This window comes from Prunus persica, chromosome G2 (assembly GCF_000346465.2).
Source record: "Prunus persica cultivar Lovell chromosome G2, Prunus_persica_NCBIv2, whole genome shotgun sequence".
Taxonomy (NCBI): domain Eukaryota; kingdom Viridiplantae; phylum Streptophyta; class Magnoliopsida; order Rosales; family Rosaceae; genus Prunus; species Prunus persica.
The window spans coordinates 18,528,868-18,550,757 of NC_034010.1; the positions used below are offsets into that span (position 1 = coordinate 18,528,868).

At 37.9% G+C, this 21,890-nt stretch overlaps 3 protein-coding genes across 5 annotated transcripts in view; 1 reads left to right on the top strand and 2 right to left on the bottom strand.

Moving 5' to 3' along the window:
- LOC18769424 overlaps positions 1-5,380 on the top strand; it is a 6,121-nt gene extending 741 nt beyond the window's left edge. Inside the window, exons 2-6 of one of the 3 annotated variants that reach the window (XM_020557867.1) lie at positions 643-1,053; positions 2,374-2,657; positions 2,753-2,815; positions 3,708-4,138; positions 4,835-5,380. In XM_020557867.1, coding sequence (XP_020413456.1) covers positions 644-1,053; positions 2,374-2,657; positions 2,753-2,815; positions 3,708-4,138; positions 4,835-5,155 — 1,509 coding nt within the window. In that variant the 5' untranslated portion in view covers position 643 and the 3' untranslated portion in view covers positions 5,156-5,380. Of the gene's footprint in view, positions 1-610; positions 1,054-2,373; positions 2,658-2,752; positions 2,816-3,707; positions 4,139-4,834 lie in introns of all 3 variants that reach the window. The other 2 variants (XM_020557866.1, XM_007201891.2) reach the window with 2 other exon arrangements.
- On the bottom strand, positions 8,676-9,905 carry LOC18770319. The gene is made up of 4 exons (XM_007203960.2): positions 9,829-9,905; positions 9,547-9,661; positions 9,145-9,205; positions 8,676-9,074 (listed from the first exon to the last, which is right to left on the bottom strand). The coding sequence occupies exons 1-4, from the start codon at positions 9,863-9,865 to the stop codon at positions 8,787-8,789; spliced, it is 501 nt and encodes a 166-aa protein (XP_007204022.1). The 5' UTR covers positions 9,866-9,905; the 3' UTR covers positions 8,676-8,786.
- On the bottom strand, positions 19,096-21,453 carry LOC18771048 (pentatricopeptide repeat-containing protein At2g44880). The gene is made up of 2 exons (XM_007203858.2): positions 21,371-21,453; positions 19,096-20,946 (listed from the first exon to the last, which is right to left on the bottom strand). Exons 1-2 carry the CDS (start codon positions 21,451-21,453, stop codon positions 19,482-19,484), a joined length of 1,548 nt encoding a protein of 515 aa, XP_007203920.2. The 3' UTR covers positions 19,096-19,481.

The following is a 21,890-nucleotide window of genomic DNA, read 5'->3' on the forward strand; positions in this document are numbered from 1 at the left end:
GCAAAATTTATTAAGAATGTAGCAGGTGCTAAGATCTTGAGGCAAGTCGCCAACTAATCTCAGGGTATCATTTTGCCCTTGCTGCAGAATGGTGAAACGAGACTGAGAACCAACTGTAGGGGGCACATCGGTGATACATTCCCCTTATTCTCGATCAGCGAGAAAACAAGAAAGAGACTACCGAGCGTTGGGGGGGGGGGGGTGGTTGTTGTTGGGGGTGGGGAGGGGTTCTGTTTAGTGGTTAATTTTGGGTTTTCTACTTTCAATTGAAGCATGATATAATATTTATATTATTTTTTATACCGGTGTTGAATTTTGATGTTCTACATTTTGGAGATCATCTTTAATTTTCCTTGGTTCCTAAAACTGTTGGTTTTGTTTAATGTATTTGAAGGATTAGTTTTGTAGGTTACAAACCAGAAGTCTTGAGGTTTAATTTTTATTTTTTTTGTTTGATTGGATACAACTACTAAATAAAGAAATGGGGTAGGTGCAGTTGCATGAAGTTTTCTTTAATTAATTTGATGTGGGAATTCTTATGGCTGCAGTTGTTGTTATAGATTGAATTGACATTGACATAAATGGTTTTGAATTATTTTCTGATTGCCAGAAGGAAAGAATTGCGTTTACATGAATTTGCAGGATGGGCCCTGAATTGGAGGTGAAACCAAAGTCGGGAGCTGCTATGGAAGTTTCAGTTGCTAAGGATGGAACTACCCATCATGACGTAGTCGTAGATGATAAGTTTATGCCTTGTGTAAGTAACTACAAAGATAATATCTTGGAAATGGAAGAAACATTGGTTGGACAAACTACTGTCTCAAATAAAAGGGAGAATGCGGAGCTAAACAGAACTGGTGGTACAAGTCCTGATGATGTTCAGATTCTTGAAGGTGAATGTGGGGATTTGACAGAGAATTCGAGTTCTTTTGGTGATACAATTTCTGGGACAGAGGATGGTTCAACGTTGGATGGTGACGAAGCTGATTCACAGTTAGGTGAAAATGAGCACGCTTCAGTATATGATGGGTATTTTGGTGCATTTCAAACAAGGTACATTGTGGTTTAAATGATTTCTTCTATGTCTTACTTAAATGTTGTCTATAGGGTAGCTTTGAATGATTTGCAAGCCTAGAATACAATTGTAAAGGTAATCTCTTGTTTGCTGTTTAGTGCTCAGCTGTCAAAATATTGATCATACACTTTGAAATATGTAGTGAAGTTCAATAGAAGTTTTTTCTGATTAAGTTTGTCAAATGGGGTTTCCCTTTTTGTAGTACCCAAAAAAAAAAAAAAAAAAACTTATCCTTTCAGAATTTATGATGTTTGAATTTCCATAGCTTGAGGCCTTGAGAGGGATTGTGGCTGGTGTCATTCTGTGGAAAATTTCTTAAGTCTGAATTTCTGCTTAAATAAATCTTAGGATCGAAATTTATGCCTGATTGGTTGGGTTCCAAGCTGCATTACCAGGAAAAAGAGGGATGGGAATGAACAAGGTGAGCATTAATTTCTGCTTACTGGACGGGCATTGGTTCGATCCCTCCCTTTTGGCGCTGGGTTGTATGCATATCTTTTGATATTTACAAAACCTTTTTTTTGCTTAACTTATGCCCTCCTTTTATTTCTTTACTTTTCTTCCTCTTCTCAACTTTTTCTTGGTGGGAAAGTCTGTTGGGATATTCTTCGAGAATCAAGGATGGTGGTGGTAGAATTGGATGGTAAATTACATTAGTTGTACTTTAAAATAGTTAACTATGGAGGCTGTGTTTCTGGATGTTTCACTACTCTTAAACAACTGTTATCTTTAAGTTTGACTTGTATTTCTAGTGTTACTAATAATTTTGTTTCATAGTTGATTAGTAGTGAGTGCTTGATATTTGTTTTTGTTGTAATTTTCCTGTTTTAGTTATGTTATATGCTTGGTCATTTGAACCTCTAGTGTCTTCAAATTGCATTTAAAAGAAACTATATGAAATTTCTCTATGTGTTAATTTTAAAAAGATATCAAAACTTTACATGTCTGGTAGGGTAGGTAAGGATGGGTAATGGGTTTCATTTCCCCCTTTAGGATGAGGGCAAGGATCCACATTGTAGATGTGTGTGCATCTCTTTTCTTTTCATACGGTGCTTCTCCTCTCACATGTTTCAGTCATGGTCAGCTACACATGTTGAACTTTGTTACCACTTTATTGAACATCAGTTTTAATATAAAAAAAGGGCATAGTTGCAAAATTATTTTGATGCAAAGGATTTACTTTCTTCATTCTTTTTTATGATTGTGCCCACCATATTGTTATCATGATTATATACTCTGTCAGATTTTGTATTTGTACATCACATTCACATGGTTTATGTGTTCATCTGATTTTCTAGGAAGAAAAAGTTGACCCCCGAGTGGAGGAATTTTATACGTCCTGAAATGTGGCGGCTTAAATGGCTGGAACTGCAGATTAAGGAACTTCTGTCCCAGACCCAAAAGTATGATTCCGAACTTGCAAAGTATGACAAAGAAAAGCTGTCTGCATTTGAGGGCTTCACATCAGAAGGTTTTGATGCAATGCCAACACCAAAGTTGATGAAAAGGAAGAAAAGAAAGAGAGTTGAAGATACTACTGACATAGCATCATATATGTCACACCATAATCTGTTCTCCTATGGTATTAATTTCCCAAAATTTTCTTGATTCATTGTTGCCAACTACAAGTCTGATTTGCAACTACACGTCTGACTTTTGTTTTTTGTTCTTTCTTAGTTCCAGAAAGTAAGAAGACTGCTGCTAATGGTGTTTGCATGCAGGAAGACTGGGGTGATCTCGGTAAGTATGGAATACCGATTTGACTTCATATGGGTCTCCATCCATATATTTTTCATATGCAGAATGTGTTTGACAAATAAATGTATGTGCATGTGTCTGTTTGTGTATATTGGGGCTGTTTGGTCCACTCTGTTTTCTGGAACATTTGGATGGAGCGTAATAGGAGAATCTTCGAAGACTATAAGTGAGTGAGAGTGAGTGAACTTTGGGATAGAGTTAAGTACTGGGCAGCTTTTTGGGCTTCTGTTACAAAAGATTTTAAAGACTACTCTTATTCCACACTTATGAGGGATATGGGAGCTGCGGTTAAATGAGGGTGGGGGTGGGTGTGTGTGGGGGGGTGGGGGTTGTGTGCGGTTTGCTGCTTTTCAGTGTTGTTTCTCCCTGGTTAGTTTGGGAGGTTTTGGTGCTGTTTGGTTTGTTTCTGTTTGTTTTGGTTCTTCCGGTCGTGGATGCATTATCCACCTCCGTGTTCTTTTGCTTAATAAATTTCGTTTCGTTTCAAAAAAAAAAAAAAGTGTCTGTTTGTGTATCCATTTATTTAGTTCCCATAATGAAGTCAATTTTGTTTTACATAGTGGAACAAACACATCCCCAATTGCAATTTTGAAAGTGTAGATCTTAATTGCATATTAATTTTTTTTTTTTCTCCTTTGTAGATATTGAGTTTGGTGATTTTTCTGTTACTTAATAGCATTTGATTTGTTCCATGAAAATGTTGAGACTTTGAATTGTCTTTTGGTTTCATGCTATTTAATTTTCTATATATTATCGTTGAATGCTTAAATCTATTATTAGATCATGTACCACTTTAAAGCGGCCAATTTCTGTTTTTGTTTTAATAAAATTTGTTCATTATTTTTATTCTCTTTTAAATCTTTCATCAATATAGCAGGAGGTAAAACTAGTTATGGCCATAATGAGTTTGAGACAAATGATATATGGTCATCTCTCGAGTTCAGAGATGGTAATAGTTCCTTGGAAGATATTCTTTGGAAGATTGAAGTGGTACATTCACAAGTATGGCAGTTGAAGACTCGAATTGACAAGGTCGTGCAGGAAAATCCTGGGAACTTTTCTGCTAACCATTTCCTAGTACCATGTGATACATCGAATGGCTCTGCTCAAAATCCTGCTTCTCCTCCTGAAAATGGAAATACATTACTAGTGGAAACTTTATCCACTGCATCTCAGCATGTCAAGTTTAACATTGGAAATCTATTTTTACCTCAGAGTGCAGTTTCAAGTCATGAAGAGCTGACCCCTCTTCCTGGTATGATTGGAAATACAGATCAGCCTTGGCTTGGCAATGTACTTGAAAATGTAAGTTTTTCTTTTTTGAACTGATTTCAACACTTTTCATTTGTTGGTTTACACTTGTTGGTAGTATATTCATTAGTATGAGCATGTTTATTGATTTGGGTTTCAATCTTGCAGTCAACACTTATATATATAATATATATATATATATATATTTTTTTTGGCATTCTTGTTTCTATTGCTTCTATATTGAAATTGCAAATGATAAGCGTTGTTTTCGACCATTATATATCTGGTAGTGGTTTTATGCTGGCTTGACTAACCCATGGAAAAGAATTGTCTTAAGAATGGACATGCTTTAGTAATCTTGCTTTAAACCCCAGTTTGGTGAAAATCTCGGTGACCATTGAACTGCCTGTTAGTCGATGTTTACAAGGTGAACAAATTGACCTAGTATCCAGTTATTGTCCCCAAGGGGACAACTCTGCCGGCTTCTTCATGCTAACTTTTCCCAGGCTGGCTGGGTTTGGGTCCTGGCCGTGTTCCAATTTAATGTTATAACTAGCAAAAAATTGCTGTTATCCCTAGTTTGGCCGTCCAATTTCATAGGGTAGTACCAATTGCTAGCTGTTACATGGTCATGTAATAATAGTTAAAACTGAGTCTTGTAAATCATCATACTGGATCAATCATGAAGATGGACTTATGTGGCATTGTGGCACGCGACATGTCAGACTGATTTTTCCTTCATATATTCAGGTTGAGGATGGGTGCCTTATACCTAATGCTGCTGTCAAGGATGAGCCATATAATTTTGAAGTTAAAGATCAGCTCATCCAGAAGCCTCACATATCACTTGAAGAGCAGGAAACCAATTTTCCTGTTCCGGTATCAGAAACTGAGTTGCCCACAAACTTACCTGTTCCGGTTTCGGAAACTGCATTGCCGACAAGTTCCAGTGTACCTAATGCAACTCATGAATCAGATTCCACCACCAGGACTAATTTCCGTTGGAACACAAGAAATCGAGGGAGGAGAAAACCTGGCTCGTATGCATATAAGTTGAGCCGGAAATCGTAAAGCTAGCTGGATTAGAAGTGACATAATATTACTTTTGTTATGATATCTTGTATATGCTGCTTATTATGCTGTACATGCTCTCACACATGCAAATATGATTTCAACTGTACATGCTGCTCATTTAGGCACACACACACGCTACTCCGGTGGAAACATTAATATTTGTTTGATGCTTTTGATCAATTGATTTTGGGCATTTCTCCTGAATTACGGGGTGCTATATTAGCATCGAATTAATTGCTTACATTTCCAAGTATGTAAAGAGCAATTTCAGTGTTGAGTGAATGGGGCAAATTCTATGAATATAGAAGTCTGATGCAGGAGCATCTATTAGACTTTCCTAATCTAAGTGGGTATCAGCCATAAGTTTTAGTAATATGAAGTTAATAGGTTATTTTTTTACTTGTTTTCCTATTCTTACTAGGATTTGGTTTAATTTCCTGTTTACGTTTTTTATTTCCTATGTCAATTAGGTTTCCTATATTCTAGTAGAAATAGGCTATTAAGAGACTTGTATTTAGTTTTTGTTGATCAATATAATTTCAGACTTAGTCTATAGAGTTTCTATTCGGATTTTGCCCTAGAATTCCGTTCTCTTCATTCCAACTTCGATTCTACTGCTTTATCCTTCTATCCTCTATTTTGGGTATGTTTGGGTCGCTGGACAGCAGCTTATAGTTGCTATCCTACATCAAATTGGTATTAGAGCCTAGGTTAATCCTTGTTCCACAACATGGATGGATGTGCTAGGGGTTGTGGACGAGGGAACCAAGCCCAACACACAGAGATGATTGAGATGCGGTGTATGATGGAAGACTTGTCGTGAGCGGTGCAAGCCCTCCGATGACAAGAATGCGTGGATGCCTATATGGAGATTTTGAAACGCAACTGTGAATCCTTACACATATTAGAAGGTGGTGGTGAGGATGAATATGAAGACGAGACGGACGTCGACAATCATGAAGCTGTAAACCATGGTGATGGTCATCGAGGTGGATTGGAAGAGCGGTTGGTTCGAATTAAAATTGAAGGTGTTGATTTCTATGGAAAGATGCATGGCGAAGATTATTAGGATTGTTGGATTTGAATGGTGGAGGAATTAAAATTGAAGGTGTTGATTTCTATGGAAAGATGCATGGCGAAGATTATTTGGATTGAGAGACAAGTCTAGATAATTATTTTGAATGGAAGCATATGGCAGAAGATCGAAAGGTGTTTGTAAAGCTTAAATTGAAGAGTATTGCGGGTCTATGGTGGAAGAAAGTTGAAGAGCAGTGTGCTCGGCAAGGGACGGATGACATGTTACGAAAGCAGTTTTTACCTGCTGATTATACCAAGGAGTTACATAAGTGGTTTCATAATTTAAAGCGATGAGACATGTCTATTGAAGAATATACGTTAGAGTTTAATAATCTTTCAATTCAAGTTGGTTTGAATAAGACTAATGAACATATGACATCCTGTTATCTTTCTGGTTTGAATAAGACAATTCGAGATGAGATGGGGGTGGTCTGTTTGTTCAACCTTGAAGATGCTCGATAATATGCTTTAATGGCAGAACGAAGACTATTGCGTCTTGGTGGAAAGAGAGCAGTTTCTAGCAGCCCAGATACGGGTTGGTAAAGAGATACTGTTGTTGTTCATGGCTTCCAAAGTGATGAAGAAGCCAATCCAAGTACCCGAATAGGTGGTAGGAACTTGGGTGTTGATAAGAATGAAAAGTGGAAGAAAATAACACAATTTCATTCTCCAAACAGTGCTATTGTCAAGGATTCCAAGGCTGGAAGTACTTCACAAGCTCGATATTTCAATTGCAGAGAGGCGGGGCATAAATCTTACGCTTGTCCACAAAGAAGAATAAATTTGGTAGGTGATAAGATCAACTTTCCAGAGCCCGTGTATGATGTTTATAGCAATGAAGAGGAAGTTATTGATCTCCCACTAGTTGAAGGAGAATGTTTGTTGGTAAGGCAAGTGATGACAACTCCCAAAATTAAGGAAGAAGATTGGCGTCGACATAATATATTCCGAACATGAGTCCTTTGTGGGGGAAAGATGTGCAACGTGATTCTTGATGGAGGAAGTAGTGAAAACATTATCTCAAAAGAGGCGGTAGAAAAATTGAAGTTACCAATTGAGAAGCATGCTAATCCCTACAAAGTTGCATGGTTTCGAAAGGGAAGCGACGTACCAATCACTTCAAGGTGTTTGGTTAAATTCACTATTGGTAATACCATTGAGGATGAAGCTTGGTGTGATGTTGTTCTCACAGACGCATGTCATATCTTATTGGGAAGACCATGGTTGTTTGACAAAGACATGATGCGTTCTACTAAAGCTAACACCTATTCATTCTATAAGGATGGGAGAAAGTGGACTTTGCAGCCACTTGAAGGATTCTGCCATGTTCCTAAAGATGAAGGGTTAATGGTCATTTGAGACCTCATAAGTTTGACATTGAGAGCAAGGAGGTAGCGTCTGTGTATCCACTTGTTGCTAAGAAGGATGTTGAGGGAGCTTCGAATAAATTGGAAGATGACAATCTCCTAAATTTAGAAAAGCCTCCCGTGTTTGACTATTGTTTGGAAGAAGATTGTGAAGTTTGTTTGGGAATTGAGAAAGCTTTTGACAAGGTATTTGGTGAGAGTAAACAAGCTGAATCTAGTGGAATCTTGAAGGCAGTGAATCACGAAGAAGTTGGGTTTGAACTTTTGAAGCAACACAATCAACCCACGTTTGAAGGAAAGGTGATTCAAGAAATTCTTGAGGGAATTGTTGGAGATGAGATGAATTCCTTCGAAGGTGATACTTACGAGTACGCTGATTTTCTTGGGGTTGATTATTTTAATTTGCAAACTACCAAGACCATCATTGACCTTATTAGACTACTGGTTTTGGCGTGAAGAGTTTTTGGCTGAGAGCTTGGCTGCAGAAGATATCTGGTACTGTTCCAGAAGGATCAAATATTCTAAATATCTATTTCTTTGGAGTGGGAAGGTTCAATATCAAGGCCAAAGTTCTATGGACAACTTATCTAAGAAGAGGTTATGTCTAGGCGGTTTTCACCAAACGATTGGAATTCCAGTAAGAATTCTTCCCAACGCGATGGAGTTGATGCAAGAGCATCTATTAGACTTCCCTAATCTAAGTGGGCATCAGCCAATAAGGCCAAGTTTTAGTAGTAATAAATTAATAGGTTATTTTATTACTTGTTTTCCTATTCTTACTAGGATTTGGTTTAAATTCCTGTTTAGGTGTTTAATTTCCTATGTCAATTAGGTTTTCTATATTCTAGTAGAAATAGACTATTAAGAGACTCTTGTATTTAGTTTTTGTTGATGAATATAATTTCAGACAGAGTCTATAGAGTTTCTATTGGGATTTTGCCCTAGAACTCAGTTATCTTCGTTCCAACTTCGATTCTACTGCTTTATCCTTCTATCCTCTGTATTTTGGGTATGTTTGGGTCGCTGGACAGCAGCTTATAGCCGCTGCCCTGCATCAAAGTCTCACGCTCTGGTTTGTACGAAGCCATTTCTGTTTATTCTGATGAGAAATATTTCAGCAACATACATTGTATTATTGTAGCAATTGTATTGTACATGCCCTTATGTTAAAATATAGGTTATGATCAAGATGCTATTTTCCCCATGAAAACCCTTCTGGAGATCTTAACAGAAATGAGCACCAGCACGGTTGCTGATGGTACAAAAACAACATCGGGAATGGCCTTGATCATTTTCAGCTGGGGAACGTTCTCCCCTGCTCTTTTAGTAGCCATGGCTACTGGTGGTGTTAGTATTCCTGCTATCATGGTAGTGCCATCAACCTTGCTAAGCTTCACATTTTTCTTCAGAAATTCGATGAGGAGGTTCTTCCTGTCTGCCTCTGGTGTTTTTTGCCATTGTTTGAATACAGCCTGCTAATTGTTAATGTGTTAGAGAGAGCTTGGCAAGTGAAGCGAAGATGCATGGGTAATTTTAACTGACCTCTATTTCTTCGTGTGGTGGCGCATCGTAGTGTTTACCAGGCAAAGCTGCGTTAAAAGTGCTGGATAAGATTGTGTTAAGGGGCAAGGATTAGAAGCTTTTAATAAATTTAAAAAAATTAATAAAAAACATGCTTATAGTTTATAGTCTTTGTCCAAAATTTAGGAAATCTGCTGAAATTTGGTGAGAATATTTATGAAAGAACATGCTTTAGAGACTAGTTCTTTGTTTGTTTACAACAATACTCTTTAGGCCGATTAAAAATAAAAAGGAAAGAGTTATGTTGCGGCTCACTGCCCTAGTCAACTAGTCTAACCCATGTTTGCATTTTGCATGATTATTTTTAACGTCATACATATTGTAATAAACATTTTTCTTGTGGTTATATTTATGCACGCTTACTTGAAAATATCAAGAATGGCGATGTGGAAGTCCTCGAAGTTGCTGATATCTTTCTCTATGAACTGCTTGTACACCGTTCCCATTACAAAATTTAACATCTGGGCGGATGGCATCCCTGTAATGCAAATAACCAGCTCCAAATCATTATAAGTGTCATATAGAAAAACAACTGCAAAGAAAAATATGAGAGATAAAAGCAAAGTTTGTGAGATACTGAGAGGACAAAAACAACTAAAACTCCAAATGGCAAACCATATAAAATGGTAAAGAAAATGAACCAACCTCCTCCCAATCCCATGAAACTCATAGCCATTCCCATTCTTTAGAAACCTTGTCATAGCAGGTCCAATAACTATGAATGTGTATGTATATATATATGTCTTGAGGGAGAGAGAGTGGCAGAGAGGTTTGAGGGTACAGTAAATGTCCTGTTTAGTCAGTCCAAGCAAGGTATCTGGTTCTTAGCTTGGGACTAACTGTTGGCTTGGGGTAGGCATCTGCAGCGGTATTCTCATTTTGCAAAGGCATCTTGCAGCTGTTGTTGCCCTATATTTTTCTTCTTTCTTGCTTAACAAGCAAGGTGGTCTGGCCAATGAGCTTACGAAAGAATATACTATATACAAGCATTTTGTTCCGGAAAACAACGATCTTCTGGAAACTGATTAATGGGAAGAGTCTCTACTTCCCCCTATATATTCCAATGTTTTTCCGTATAAATTGATAAATTATTAACCTCCCCGTATACATCGATGGATCTACATTGTAGAGAACGTACAGTAAGAAAGGAATGTTCTCAGTCATGACTCACAAGTTCACGGAAAATTGGTATTTGGCAAGTTCAAAACTTTTCTCTGCCATTTGAAAGGTGCCTCAAAAGGGCCCTTACACGTTTTTCCCAATTTCTATAAAATCCATCGTATGCTTCCAACTCTGCCTCAAGGTTGCTAAAATATGAATATAGTTTGAATATTTGATAATTTTGTGTTCTTCTCCATAAGAGCAACTCCATTGCATAGGGTTTATTCGGGCAGGAGGGGGCCCAAGGGCCAAAATGCAACTCCAGCGTGCCAAGTCCAGCTCGGGCACGGGGTCGGTCCCACGAGCCCAGGCAAGCCCACTGGCAGATCTGGCCCGTTCTCTTGCCTTCGGGATGCGGACGTCAACGCTGACCCACAGCTGCTAGAAACCAACAGCTACAAGCCATGTGGCTTCTCCTGGAGCCTCCAATCCAAAAATCTGATCAAATCCAACGGCTGTCCATTTTTTGGCTTTAAAAAAATTTGAAAAAAAAAATCAAATTTTTTTGTAAAAAATATAAAAAAATTATGGAATTTTTTTTCTATAAATACCTACAAATATTATTCACTTCCCACACTAAATCTTCATACAAATTCATCTTCTTCCAATATTTTTCACTTTCCACACCAAATTTTCTACTACAAAATTCCATTTGTGTAAAAATACAAATGGCCTTTTGCATTGAAGCCGGAGGGTCGTGGACAAACGTTCAAAGCGGTCAAATCTTGGAGACGAGGTAAAAAAAAAAATTTCCGTTTCATTCAATTTAATGTAAATTTTTTTTGAAAATATTTCTTGCATTTCCAATTTCAATTTTTTAAATAAATAATTCAAGGCAAAACAAAAAAGAGGAAAACCATTACACATGGCTCCTCAAGTGAACAATGTCCACAGTCGATTCTAGTGGTGAGTTCCGCGTCGGAAATAATGGCACTATTACATCCTCCAAAGGAAAATACTCCCCTACGTCGTGATCCGGTGGAATTGCCTCTGCCAATGATTGAATGTTCCTTGTACTCAATTGTGTCGGACTATGAGGACCAGGAGTATTTCAATTGTATAATGAGTGAGTAGGTATTTCAATTGTATGATGAGTGAGATGTGAATTTTATAATAAATATGGACATGTGGCAACCGGAAATCTTATCCGAAAATTTTATATGAAATTTGAGATGTGAATTTTATAATAAATATGGACATGTGGCAACCGAAAATTTATCCTAAAATTTAATCCGAAAATCTTATCTGAATATTTATCTGAAATTTGAGATGAGAATTTTATAATAAATAGTGACATGTGGCAATCCAAAATCTTATCAAAATTAATGGTTTAAGTAAAAAAAAAAAACAGAAAATAAATTAATGTGAAAAGTAATTGCCCTTGCCCATAGGGGTGAAAAAAAAAAAGGTAAGGGCTGCCACTAATCACGTGATTATGAGAATATCCCAATTATACAAGGATAGTCAACTTTACTGAAGAAAGGAAATAAATCTCCTTGATTTGTTAAGTAAACTCACGTCAACACTCCTCCGTAAGTTAGTGCATATGTTAACTTAAATATTGCATACATAAAGAACAAAAACACTGGCATACCTGGATTGGTCATAGGAACAGATGAGGATGATAAAGCTGAGATCTCGTTTGAATCAGAACAGAAGCCTTCCACTCAATTCGATGCTTTCTTCACTCTTATTCTAGGTGGGGTATGAATGCTCTTTGTGATGGATTGATCGAATAAACAGGGGCCTCTATTTATATGCATTGGCTAGAAAGTCTTACCCATCAAGAAACTCTCTAGCTCTCCTAATTGCATTAGGTTTAGGTCTCCCAATCCACAATGAGATAGGATATCTTCTAACTCTAGTTGTTTACTTTAAACACTTATCCTTATCAGAGTAGCAGATTAGATTGAATATAAAACTCCTAATCAATGTCAAACTCTAGAACTTTAGTACGATCATAAAACCACACTTAGTGAGTCAAGACAAAACGATGTCTTACAACATACACATCACCAATGCCCAACTTGATAATTGAGTTATGACACACTCGTCTGGAGATAGCCTTTGTCAAGACATCAACTAACTGATCTTTTGATTGTACAAAGGGTAGGTAGATGATTTTGTTCTCAAACTTTTCTTTGATGAAATGTCTGTCCACCTCAACATGTTTTGTTCAATCATATTGAATTGGATTGTGAGCTATATCAATCGCTGACTTGTTGTCACAATGTAATTGCATGAACTTTGCTAGTTTAAAACGTAATTCTATCAAGAGGCATTTGATCCACAATAATTCACAAATTCCTTGGGCCATACCTTGATACTCTGCTTATGCACTAGACCGAGCAACCACATTTTGTTTTTTTACTCCGCCAAGTAACAAGGTTACCTCAAACGAATGTAAAGTAACCCGATGTAGAGTGTCTATCTGTAATGGATCTAGCCAAATCTGCATCTCTATATCCAATAACTTCGAGTTTTCCATACTTTGAGAATATTAATCCTTTCCTAGGGGCTGACTTTAAGTACCTTAAAATCCGATCAACTGCATTCTTATGAGAACTAGTGGGTAAATGCATAAACTGACTAACCACACTCACATCATATGCAATATCTCGTATTGTGTGCGCTAAATATATCAACCTTCCAACAAAGCGCTGGTATTGTTCTTTATTGGTTGGCAAGTGGTCCATGTCTTCACACAACTCGTGATTCATCTTAATAAGTGTGTCGGCAAGCTTACATCCTAGCATTCTTATTAGTCAGCAGACTCATACTGAGGCCCAAATACATTTTTACACATAGTAAATCATCCACATCAAATCAATCAACTTGATTCTCTCATTCTCATTTGTATTACTCAAAGTTAATCATTTAAGGTGTGCAATCCATTAGGTTCTAATTAGAAAGGGAGTGGGAAAATATTAGAACTCTTTCTAATCAGCTGGAATTAAAACTCATTTTTAATTCTTCTTTTATATGGATCGGTCACAATCAATTCTAGGACTTCCACGAGCCAAGAGTGACATCTAGAAATATATCAAGGCTACCCAAGCTAACCAGAATAGATGGAGAACCTATTAAGTTGGAATTGCAATGTAATATGGTCCTTTTCTTATAAAATGTTTCAAATCATATTATTAGGGTATGGGTTGATTATATCAAACCCTTAATATAATTTATAACCTTATGTGATTCGAAAGAATATGATTAAGAACAACATTCTAAATCAAGCTCAAAATACTTTGGCCAAAGATTTACCGAATCATATCTCGAAACATTCTCCCTCTTTATCAAAGGTAGAGATTCCTTATTGTACATTTTTCATGCCCCTATGATGAACTAAGAGATCCCAATAACACATAAGGTAAATCTTTTACCACTTGCCTTTGCGAGCTATCAAAGATCAATAACACATCACAAGGCAACCATGATGCCTCAAGTCTAAGGACTAATTTGCATTATTACAACTATGAGTTCTCGTTTAACATATAGATAAAACTCCATACGAGAACTCCGATTGATCGCATTCAGTGTACTCATTCACTAATGCATAGCCACATACTTATATTAGTGTCAACTACACAAATGGTTTGATACTAACCATCCTCCTTATTGAGCATACATAATATGTGCTAATCTTGACGGTTTATCAATGCCCATTTGATAACCCTATGATTAGAAACATTTTGGGATACTATAGTTAGAGATCAAAGGTCTCTTGAATCTAATCTTCTTTAGATTTCTTTATCTCCTATTTAGTATTCCTCGGACTTGTTTCTTTAACTAATGTAAGTGATAACAAAATAAGTTTGCCCTTTATTATCATATATGAAATGTATTCTGAGGAGATTACATCAAATGTATTGGCTCTTATGGCACATTTCTAACAGCTACTTCAATTCCGAGGAAGTATTTCAGAGGACCTAGATCTTTCATCTTAAATTCTTGACACAAATATTTTTGTAGCTTATGTTTCTCTCCTCGGTCATTTCCAGTTACGATCATGTCATCCACATGTAGATAATTAATGGAGTGATTTTTTCCTCCATTATGCTTTAAGAACAAGGTGTGGTCTGAATTACTTTGAGTGTACCCAAAATTCTTCATGGAACTAGTAAATCTTCCAAACCACCCCCTAGGAGACTGTTTTAACCCATATAATGACTTTTTGAGCTTGCAAACTTGATCTTTCTTGGCATGAGCTAGATTAAATTTTGGAGGTAAATCCATGTACACCTTTTCTTCCAAGTCTCCATGTAAGAAGACATTTTTAACATCGAACTGATGTAGTGGCCAATCTTGATTTGCTGTTGGAGATAGTAGGACTCTAATGTTGTTGATCTTGGCTATTGAGGCATTGGTCTCCTAATAGTCTACCCCATACTTTCGTGTATACCCCTTCATCACCTATTTGGCTTTATATCTTTCAATGGATCCATTTGCTTTGAGTTTCACAATATAGATCCACCTGCATCCTGCCGTCTTCTTTCTGTGAGGTAAAGACATGAGCTCCCATATGGTATTCTCCTGGAGAGCTCGCATTTCCTCATTCATGGCTTCTTTTCACTTTAAGTATTCTATTGCTTCATTTACACTACTTGTGACATATATATCGGCCAGCTACTTCACAAAATGTACAAGTGACTCTGATAATCTTCTTAGAGATATATAATTATTGATGATGTATTTTCCTTTGGCTTTAGGATATGCTTCATACTGTACTCGAGGTTTACCACGGTTCTTCCTCTCTGGAAGTTGGTATATAGGGGTATCTGTATCCTTTATGCTTTCTGAAATTAAATCATCATGATATATTTCATTAGTGTTATTAGTTTTAGGGGAATATGTTACATGAACGACGTCCTCAGCAGGTGATTGGTATGGTATTGTGAGACTCGTGATCTTTGGAAGCAAGAAAGGTCGTCTCAGGGACGGAAATGTGAAGTGCCTTATATGTGCGGACACATCTCTTCCTAGTAAGAGGCCTTTTGGGTAAGATAGCATTAGCTTGAGCCCAAGAACAAAACCGTGAGGGGGAGACACAAAGTGAACAATATCTTGCTAGTGGAGTAGGGTTGTGACAAGTATAATGGATGAAAACGGGTATGGGTCCAGAGCGAGCAAAATCTCAAAACACAGGTCAACTTCCTTCCCCTGATTTTAGCAATAGGTAGATGATTGGTCGCTGGGTATAGGTGATCCCGTTGGTTTCATCTAGAGCCTCAACACTTCAATGAAAATAAGGGGTGACAGGTAGCATGAGAAAGGTGACTGGTAGGAATTGAGCTGAGACTCCTCCTGGACGTGAAACTCCAGAACCGATTGGTCGAGTGAAGGAGACGACCGGTCGTTTTGAGCCAGAATGAGTGTTTCCAAACTATCTTCCAGTGCTTCGGAAAAATACATGTCATGTTCCCGAAACACAACATCTATGGATGTCTATGCTTTAGGATTGGGTGGGTAGTAACATCGGTATCCTTTCTTATGGGGGACATAGCAAGTGAAAACACATTTATCTGCTCGAGGATCGAATTTGCTTCATTGGTGTTCATGTAAGTGCACAAATAACACAGCCGAAAACTCGTGGTTCAAGGTTTGGGGTATTCGGTATTCGGATATAGTGGTGAAGTGTTTGAAGAGAAGTTTGGAAATTTAAGATACTTGAGGGCATCCGATTGATAAGGTAAGCTGCAAATAGGATTGCCTCTCCCCAAAATGACCGAGCATGTTGGCATCAAAGACGAAGGCACAAACAACTTCCAGTACATGTCGGTTATTGCACTTATCCACCCCATTTTTTTGGGGAGTATATGGACACGAGCGTTGATGTATGATGCCATGATCTTAAAGAAACTTATGTAGATTATGGTTGAGAAATTTCTCTCCATTGTCAGAATGGAAAGCTTGAATTTTAGCATGAAACTGTGTCTCCACCATTTTGTGGAATTGTTGAAACTTCAAACTCACTTCTCCTTTAGTCTTGAGAAGTGAAATCTAGGTCATGCGTGTGCAATCATCAATGAAAGTGACAAACTATCGAACTCCAGCCTGAGTAGCTGCTAAGCAAGACCTCAAATATAAGAATGAATAAGTGAGAAGGGAACCAAACTTTTATGTATACTTAATGGGAACGAAACACGATGGCTGTTAGCCAATTCACATGTATCACACTGGAAGCTGGAATCATCAAAACAAGAAAATAATGATGGAAACAACTTATTCAAATAACCGAACGAGGCATGCCCAAAGCGTTTATGCCATAACTAAATTTTGTCTCATTGCCTCTTGGAACTATCTCCACTTGTTGTGAAAGCTTTACCAACCTTGGTCTCACTATCTAGCGCCAAGTCCAAGTAATAGAGTTTGCCACGCTAGTACTACAACCAATTGTCTTCCCAATGAGGATGTCTTAAAAAACACAATGATTCCCCATAAACATTACAGTACACTCCAAAGTAGTAGTAATTTATTCAACATACAACAAGTTATGATCCAAGGATGGAACAATCAACACATAATCCAGATGTATGAAGTTAGAGAGAGATATAGAGTTATCCCCAACCATAGGGGAGAGGATACCATTGAAATTAGACACCACCGACTGCATGGATGATTTGTGAGTAATAATTTGGCGAGGCTCCAATGTCATGTGATCTGTAGCACTCGAATCAATAATCCATGTGTGTTTTTGAGATAAGGTATTGAAAGCAGAACCTTTGGTGGTGGCTATAAAAGCAAGAGCCAATGTAGTCTGTTCAACATGATTGACCGCAAGCTTCTTTGAATCTTCAAGGTGAGAGAGAATTGCAGTGGAGCCTGACATCACAGCAAAAGTAAGATTTGATATGAGTTTGTGTGTGGGAATTGGGGGAAAGGGTTTGGAGTTAGGGATTTGGTAAAGGGTTTTGATTTGAGAATTTAGGAATTTGATTTGAGGAATTTGTTTAGGGTTTGTGTTTGAGTGTGAGGGTATAAGGATTGAAGTGAAAGCTTAGAGACGACCTAGGATCGGCCGCTCTAATATCATGCTAAAATACGAATTTGATTTGAATATTTGACAATTTTGTGTTCTTCTCCGTAAGGAGGAATATATAGGAGTTTACAAGTGTGCTTTACAAGGAAATAGATACATGAATTAATTAGGATAATATCTCCCAATTATACAAGGATTTTCAACTACACTGAAAAAAGAAAATAAATCACCTAATTAACTTAGGGATAAATCTCCTTGATTTGTTAGGTTAACTCACGTCAACAAAGGTTAAATTAATGCATAGCTTCAGAATATTTCTACAACCAATCTCTTTATTTACTTGATATTCTTCCTCATCAACCCTCCTTAATTAATTTCCTCCGCTGCATCACTCCACCTTCTCGTCTTGGCATACAAATTTCTCAGCATGACATAGTTTCCATCATTCAATTCCATGGCTCCAGTTTGACTGCCTTGTTTAAAACTTTGTTGGCTCTTGTGATATCCTCAGATTGGCAACATGCAAAAGGAAAAGAGGTCAAAATTATTCCATTAGCATCATAATAAGGCATGTTGTCAATCAATTTCTCGACTTGCTAAAAGCATCTCCTGCCCTTCCCAAAAGATCTACCATACAACCGTAATTAATGTTCAATTTGCGGTCCGTCGTCCTGTAGTGAAATTGCAAATGATATACGTGTAGAGGTTTGTTGACCATTTCTATATCTGGTACTGGTTTTATACAGGTTTGACTAACATATGGAAAAGAAACATTATCTTAAGAAGAGAAATGATAGAGTAATCTTGCCTGTATAAGGAGATTGTCTTAAGAACATATATATAGATTGTTTTAGTTATTGGTTTTGGAATCTCTGAATTTGGATTGTGAGATTGTGGAGATTTTTATTTTATATTTTTACAGGTTTGGTGCATATGCTTATGTATGTACATATCTATCACGTGTAATTTGGTTGTGTTTAATTCACCTTCAAAGAGGTTTTACCTGCAATTGGAAATGGTTTCTGCTAGAGCTTGGCACTTCATTCGATCACAGTCATATCGATACTCTTGACTCATTTTAAATAGCAAGCACAGGGTATTGTGCAATTCTCTTTTATCATTTCCTCTCCATTATTATTTCCTTTCCATGTTTCTGTGATTAATTGAATAATACCTCTTTCATCCATGCAATTCTCTCAAAGGTTTCAGTTCTTGGTTGGAGGAATCAGTTTGTCATATTAAACTCTCCCTTTATGGATCGATCTGGTTCTAATTTAGTTTTAAAGTTGGAGTAAGTTTGAGTGAGTTTGATACTTAGATGGGGTTTGTGGGGGTTTGCACACTTCATGTAATAAAAGCAAAGGTTGAGTGATAATGAAAGGACAAACAGAAAACTAAAACTCCAACTGCAAACTACATAAAATGGAAAAGAAAATGAACCAACCTCCTCCCAATCCCATGGAACTCATAGCCATTCCCATTCTTGAGAGAGAGAGAGAGAGAGAGAGAGAGAGAGAGAGAGAGAGAGAGGTTTGAGGGTATAGTTTATGTCCTGTTTAGTCTGTCAAAGCAAGGTATCTGCTTCTCAACTTGGGACCAACTGTTGGCTTAGGGCAGGCGTCTGCAGTTGTATTCTCATTTTGTAAAGGTATCTTGCAGCTGTAGTTGCCCTACATTTCTGCTTCCTTGAGCAAGGTGGTTTGGCCAACGAGCTTACGAAAGAATATAGAAGCAGTATATTTGTTTTGGTAAACAACACCTCTTTCGGAAACTGATTAATGGGAAGAGTCTCTGCTTCCCCTTATATATTCCAATGTTTTTCCGTATAAATTGATACATAGTTAACCTCCCCGTATACACCAATAGATCTACACTGTAGAGAGAGTACAATACGAAGGGAATGTTCTCTGTCACAAGTTCAAAGAAAATTGGTATTTGGACTGTTCAAAACTTTTCTCTGCCAAATAATTGGTAGCAATCTCAAGCTTCCAAGTTCCAAATGCCTTTCTCAATAAACCCCATGCCCGGCTGCCATTTGAAGAGTTCCTCAAAAGGGCCCTTACATATTTTTCAGGTTACCCTGTACATAAACTACGACTGATGAAGGGGGAGGGGTTGGTATGGGTTATGCATATTTTTTTCTCTAGACTCAAGCAATTCACCCCTTTTCTATAAAATCACCCATCATGTGCTTCCACGTCTGCCGCAAGGTTAAATGTATAGCTTCAGAATACGCATGCACCCTGTCACCAGACACAAACTCCTTGATTCTACCATCAACCTCTATCACACTACCACCAACCTCTTTATTTGCTCGATTCTTCCTCATCAACCTCTTAATTTCCTCTGCATCACTCCACCTTCTCTTCTTGATATACAAATTTCTGAGCATGACATAATTTCCATCATTCCATGGCTCCACTTTGACTGCCTTCTTTAAAACTTTGTTGGCCCTTGTGACATCCTCAGAATGGCCACATGCAAAAAGAAAAGAACTCAAAATTATTCCATTAGCATCGTAAGGCATGCTCTCAATCAATTTCTCAACTTCCTCCAAGCATCCTGCCCTTCCCAAAAGATCAACCATACAACCATAATGCTCAATTTGCCGGATAAGCCCAAAGCCCTCCATTCCTTTAAACCATCTTTTCCCTTCCTCTACCAGACCACAATGGTTACAAGCAGACAAAACACCAATAAAGGTTATATTGTTCGGCATAAACTTTTTGCACTGCATCTCTAAAAATACCTCCAGTGCCTCCTTGCCATGGCCATTTACTGCAAACCCATTTATCAAGGCATTCCAAGAAGCTGTTTCCTTTTCAGGCATCTCATCAAAAAGTCTTTTGGCCTCTGTAATTTCACCACGTTTTGCGTACATATCAACAAGCGCAGTGCAGATGTTGATTACCCTATCAAGCTTCTTCCGTCTTACAAACTTGTGAACCCAAAGACCTAAATCCAAGGCGCCCAAATCTGCAATAGCTGGAAGAATGCTAACAACAGTCACGCCATCCAGTTCAAGAGACATATTTGACTGCAGTTCATGAAATAATTTCAAGGCTTCATGGGGCTGTTTGTTTTGACTGTAACCCCCAATCATCACATTCCAAGAAATTAGATTCTTCTCAGCCATGGCATCAAAAAGTGATCTAGCAGATTGTACATCACCATGATGGCAGTAACCATACATCATACTGGTCCAAGATACCACATTCCTATCCGTCATCTCATCAAATAAACTTCGAGCAGGGCCCATATCTCCCAATTTGACATAACCATCAATCATAGCATTAAATGCAGCCAAGTCCTTCTCAGGCATTTGATCAAAAAGCCTCCTTGCATTACCCATATCTCCTAACCTTGCATACCCACAAATAAGAGCTGTCCACGATACTCGACTTGTCACTGTCATTTCAGTGAACAACTTACTTGCAAAACTCATCCTCCCAAACTTTGCATACGTATCAACCAATGAAGTCGACTCATACAAATCTAAGCACAACCCAACTTTAATAACATGACAATGAAGTTCTTGCCCTTCCCAGATGGTCACATCTAAACCACAGGACTTTGCCAAGGCTGTGAATGTGTAGCCATCGGGGACATTGCCCGTCTCCGCTCTACATCCCCGCCCCCATCCCCGAACCTATCCCTGTTTAATAGGTTTCGGGGAATCCCCGTCCCCATTCCCGTCAAGGGACTATCCTCCATAACCGCTCCAAATTCCCTATTTTTTTTGCACAAAAAATATTTATCATATTTTTCAACATTAAGTTTCATATTAAATTATCATTCAACACATCCAAATTAACTATAAAGTTCAACTCAACTATTCAAAATCACATCAATATGAAATTCTAGAAAAGATTAGGAAGAACTAGAAGAGAGAGGTTAACTTAGGGTTAAACATAAATATTATAATTATATATTTATTTATTTAAATATAAACATATATATTTTTGGGTCGGATTTGGGAATGGGGATGCCAATACAATCCCTTTCCCATACCCGTCGGGAATTTTTTAAGTTTGGGGATCCCCGTACCCAATACCCATTTGGCCCCAAAATCTCCCCCCATTAGGGTCGGGGACCCGACGGGGACCCGCCCCCGCAGGGATTTTTGCCATCCCTAGTGGAGCGTGTGATCTGTAAGATAACGAACGCTCGGTATGACCTTAGGACACCGGTGTGGTACCGGCCGTAGGCTCTCCGATACTTGAGTAAGTACGGATTTAGTAAGCTTAAACTGACAGATCAATAGACAGTATGCCGAAAGTTCAGATTACCTCCATTTTGGGGAATTGTGCTTCTTTTATAAACCTTGGGAGGTGTGCAAGTTGTGTAGATTTTCAATGTGGGATTGTAGACACCGATTGTGGACCTGTCACGTGTCCGGAGAAAGAGGGTTGCCCTAATCGATGAATCTGTAGGAGGGGTGCCGAAGGGTTTATTAGCTAAATGGCATTTGGCAAATACAATACGGCCAGTCGCTTCTTGTGGATTTTCATAACCCTGCTGTGCAAAAATGGGATATGCATTTGAAAGGGGTGAACATAGGGACTAG

Coding starts and splice junctions, on each gene's coding strand:
- LOC18770319 (XM_007203960.2), bottom strand. CDS start 9,865: ATGGGAATGGCTATGAGTTTCATGGGATTGGGAGGAG. Junction 9,206..9,546: donor GCCATTCTTGATATTTTCAA/GTAAGCGTGCAT, acceptor AATCTTATCCAG/CACTTTTAACGCAGCTTTGC. Junction 9,075..9,144: donor CACCACACGAAGAAATAGAG/GTCAGTTAAAAT, acceptor AACAATTAGCAG/GCTGTATTCAAACAATGGCA.
- LOC18771048 (XM_007203858.2), bottom strand. CDS start 21,453: ATGGCAAAAATCCCTGCGGGGGCGGGTCCCCGTCGGGTCCCCGACCCT. Junction 20,947..21,370: donor TGGGGCCAAATGGGTATTGG/GTACGGGGATCC, acceptor GCGGGGATGTAG/AGCGGAGACGGGCAATGTCC.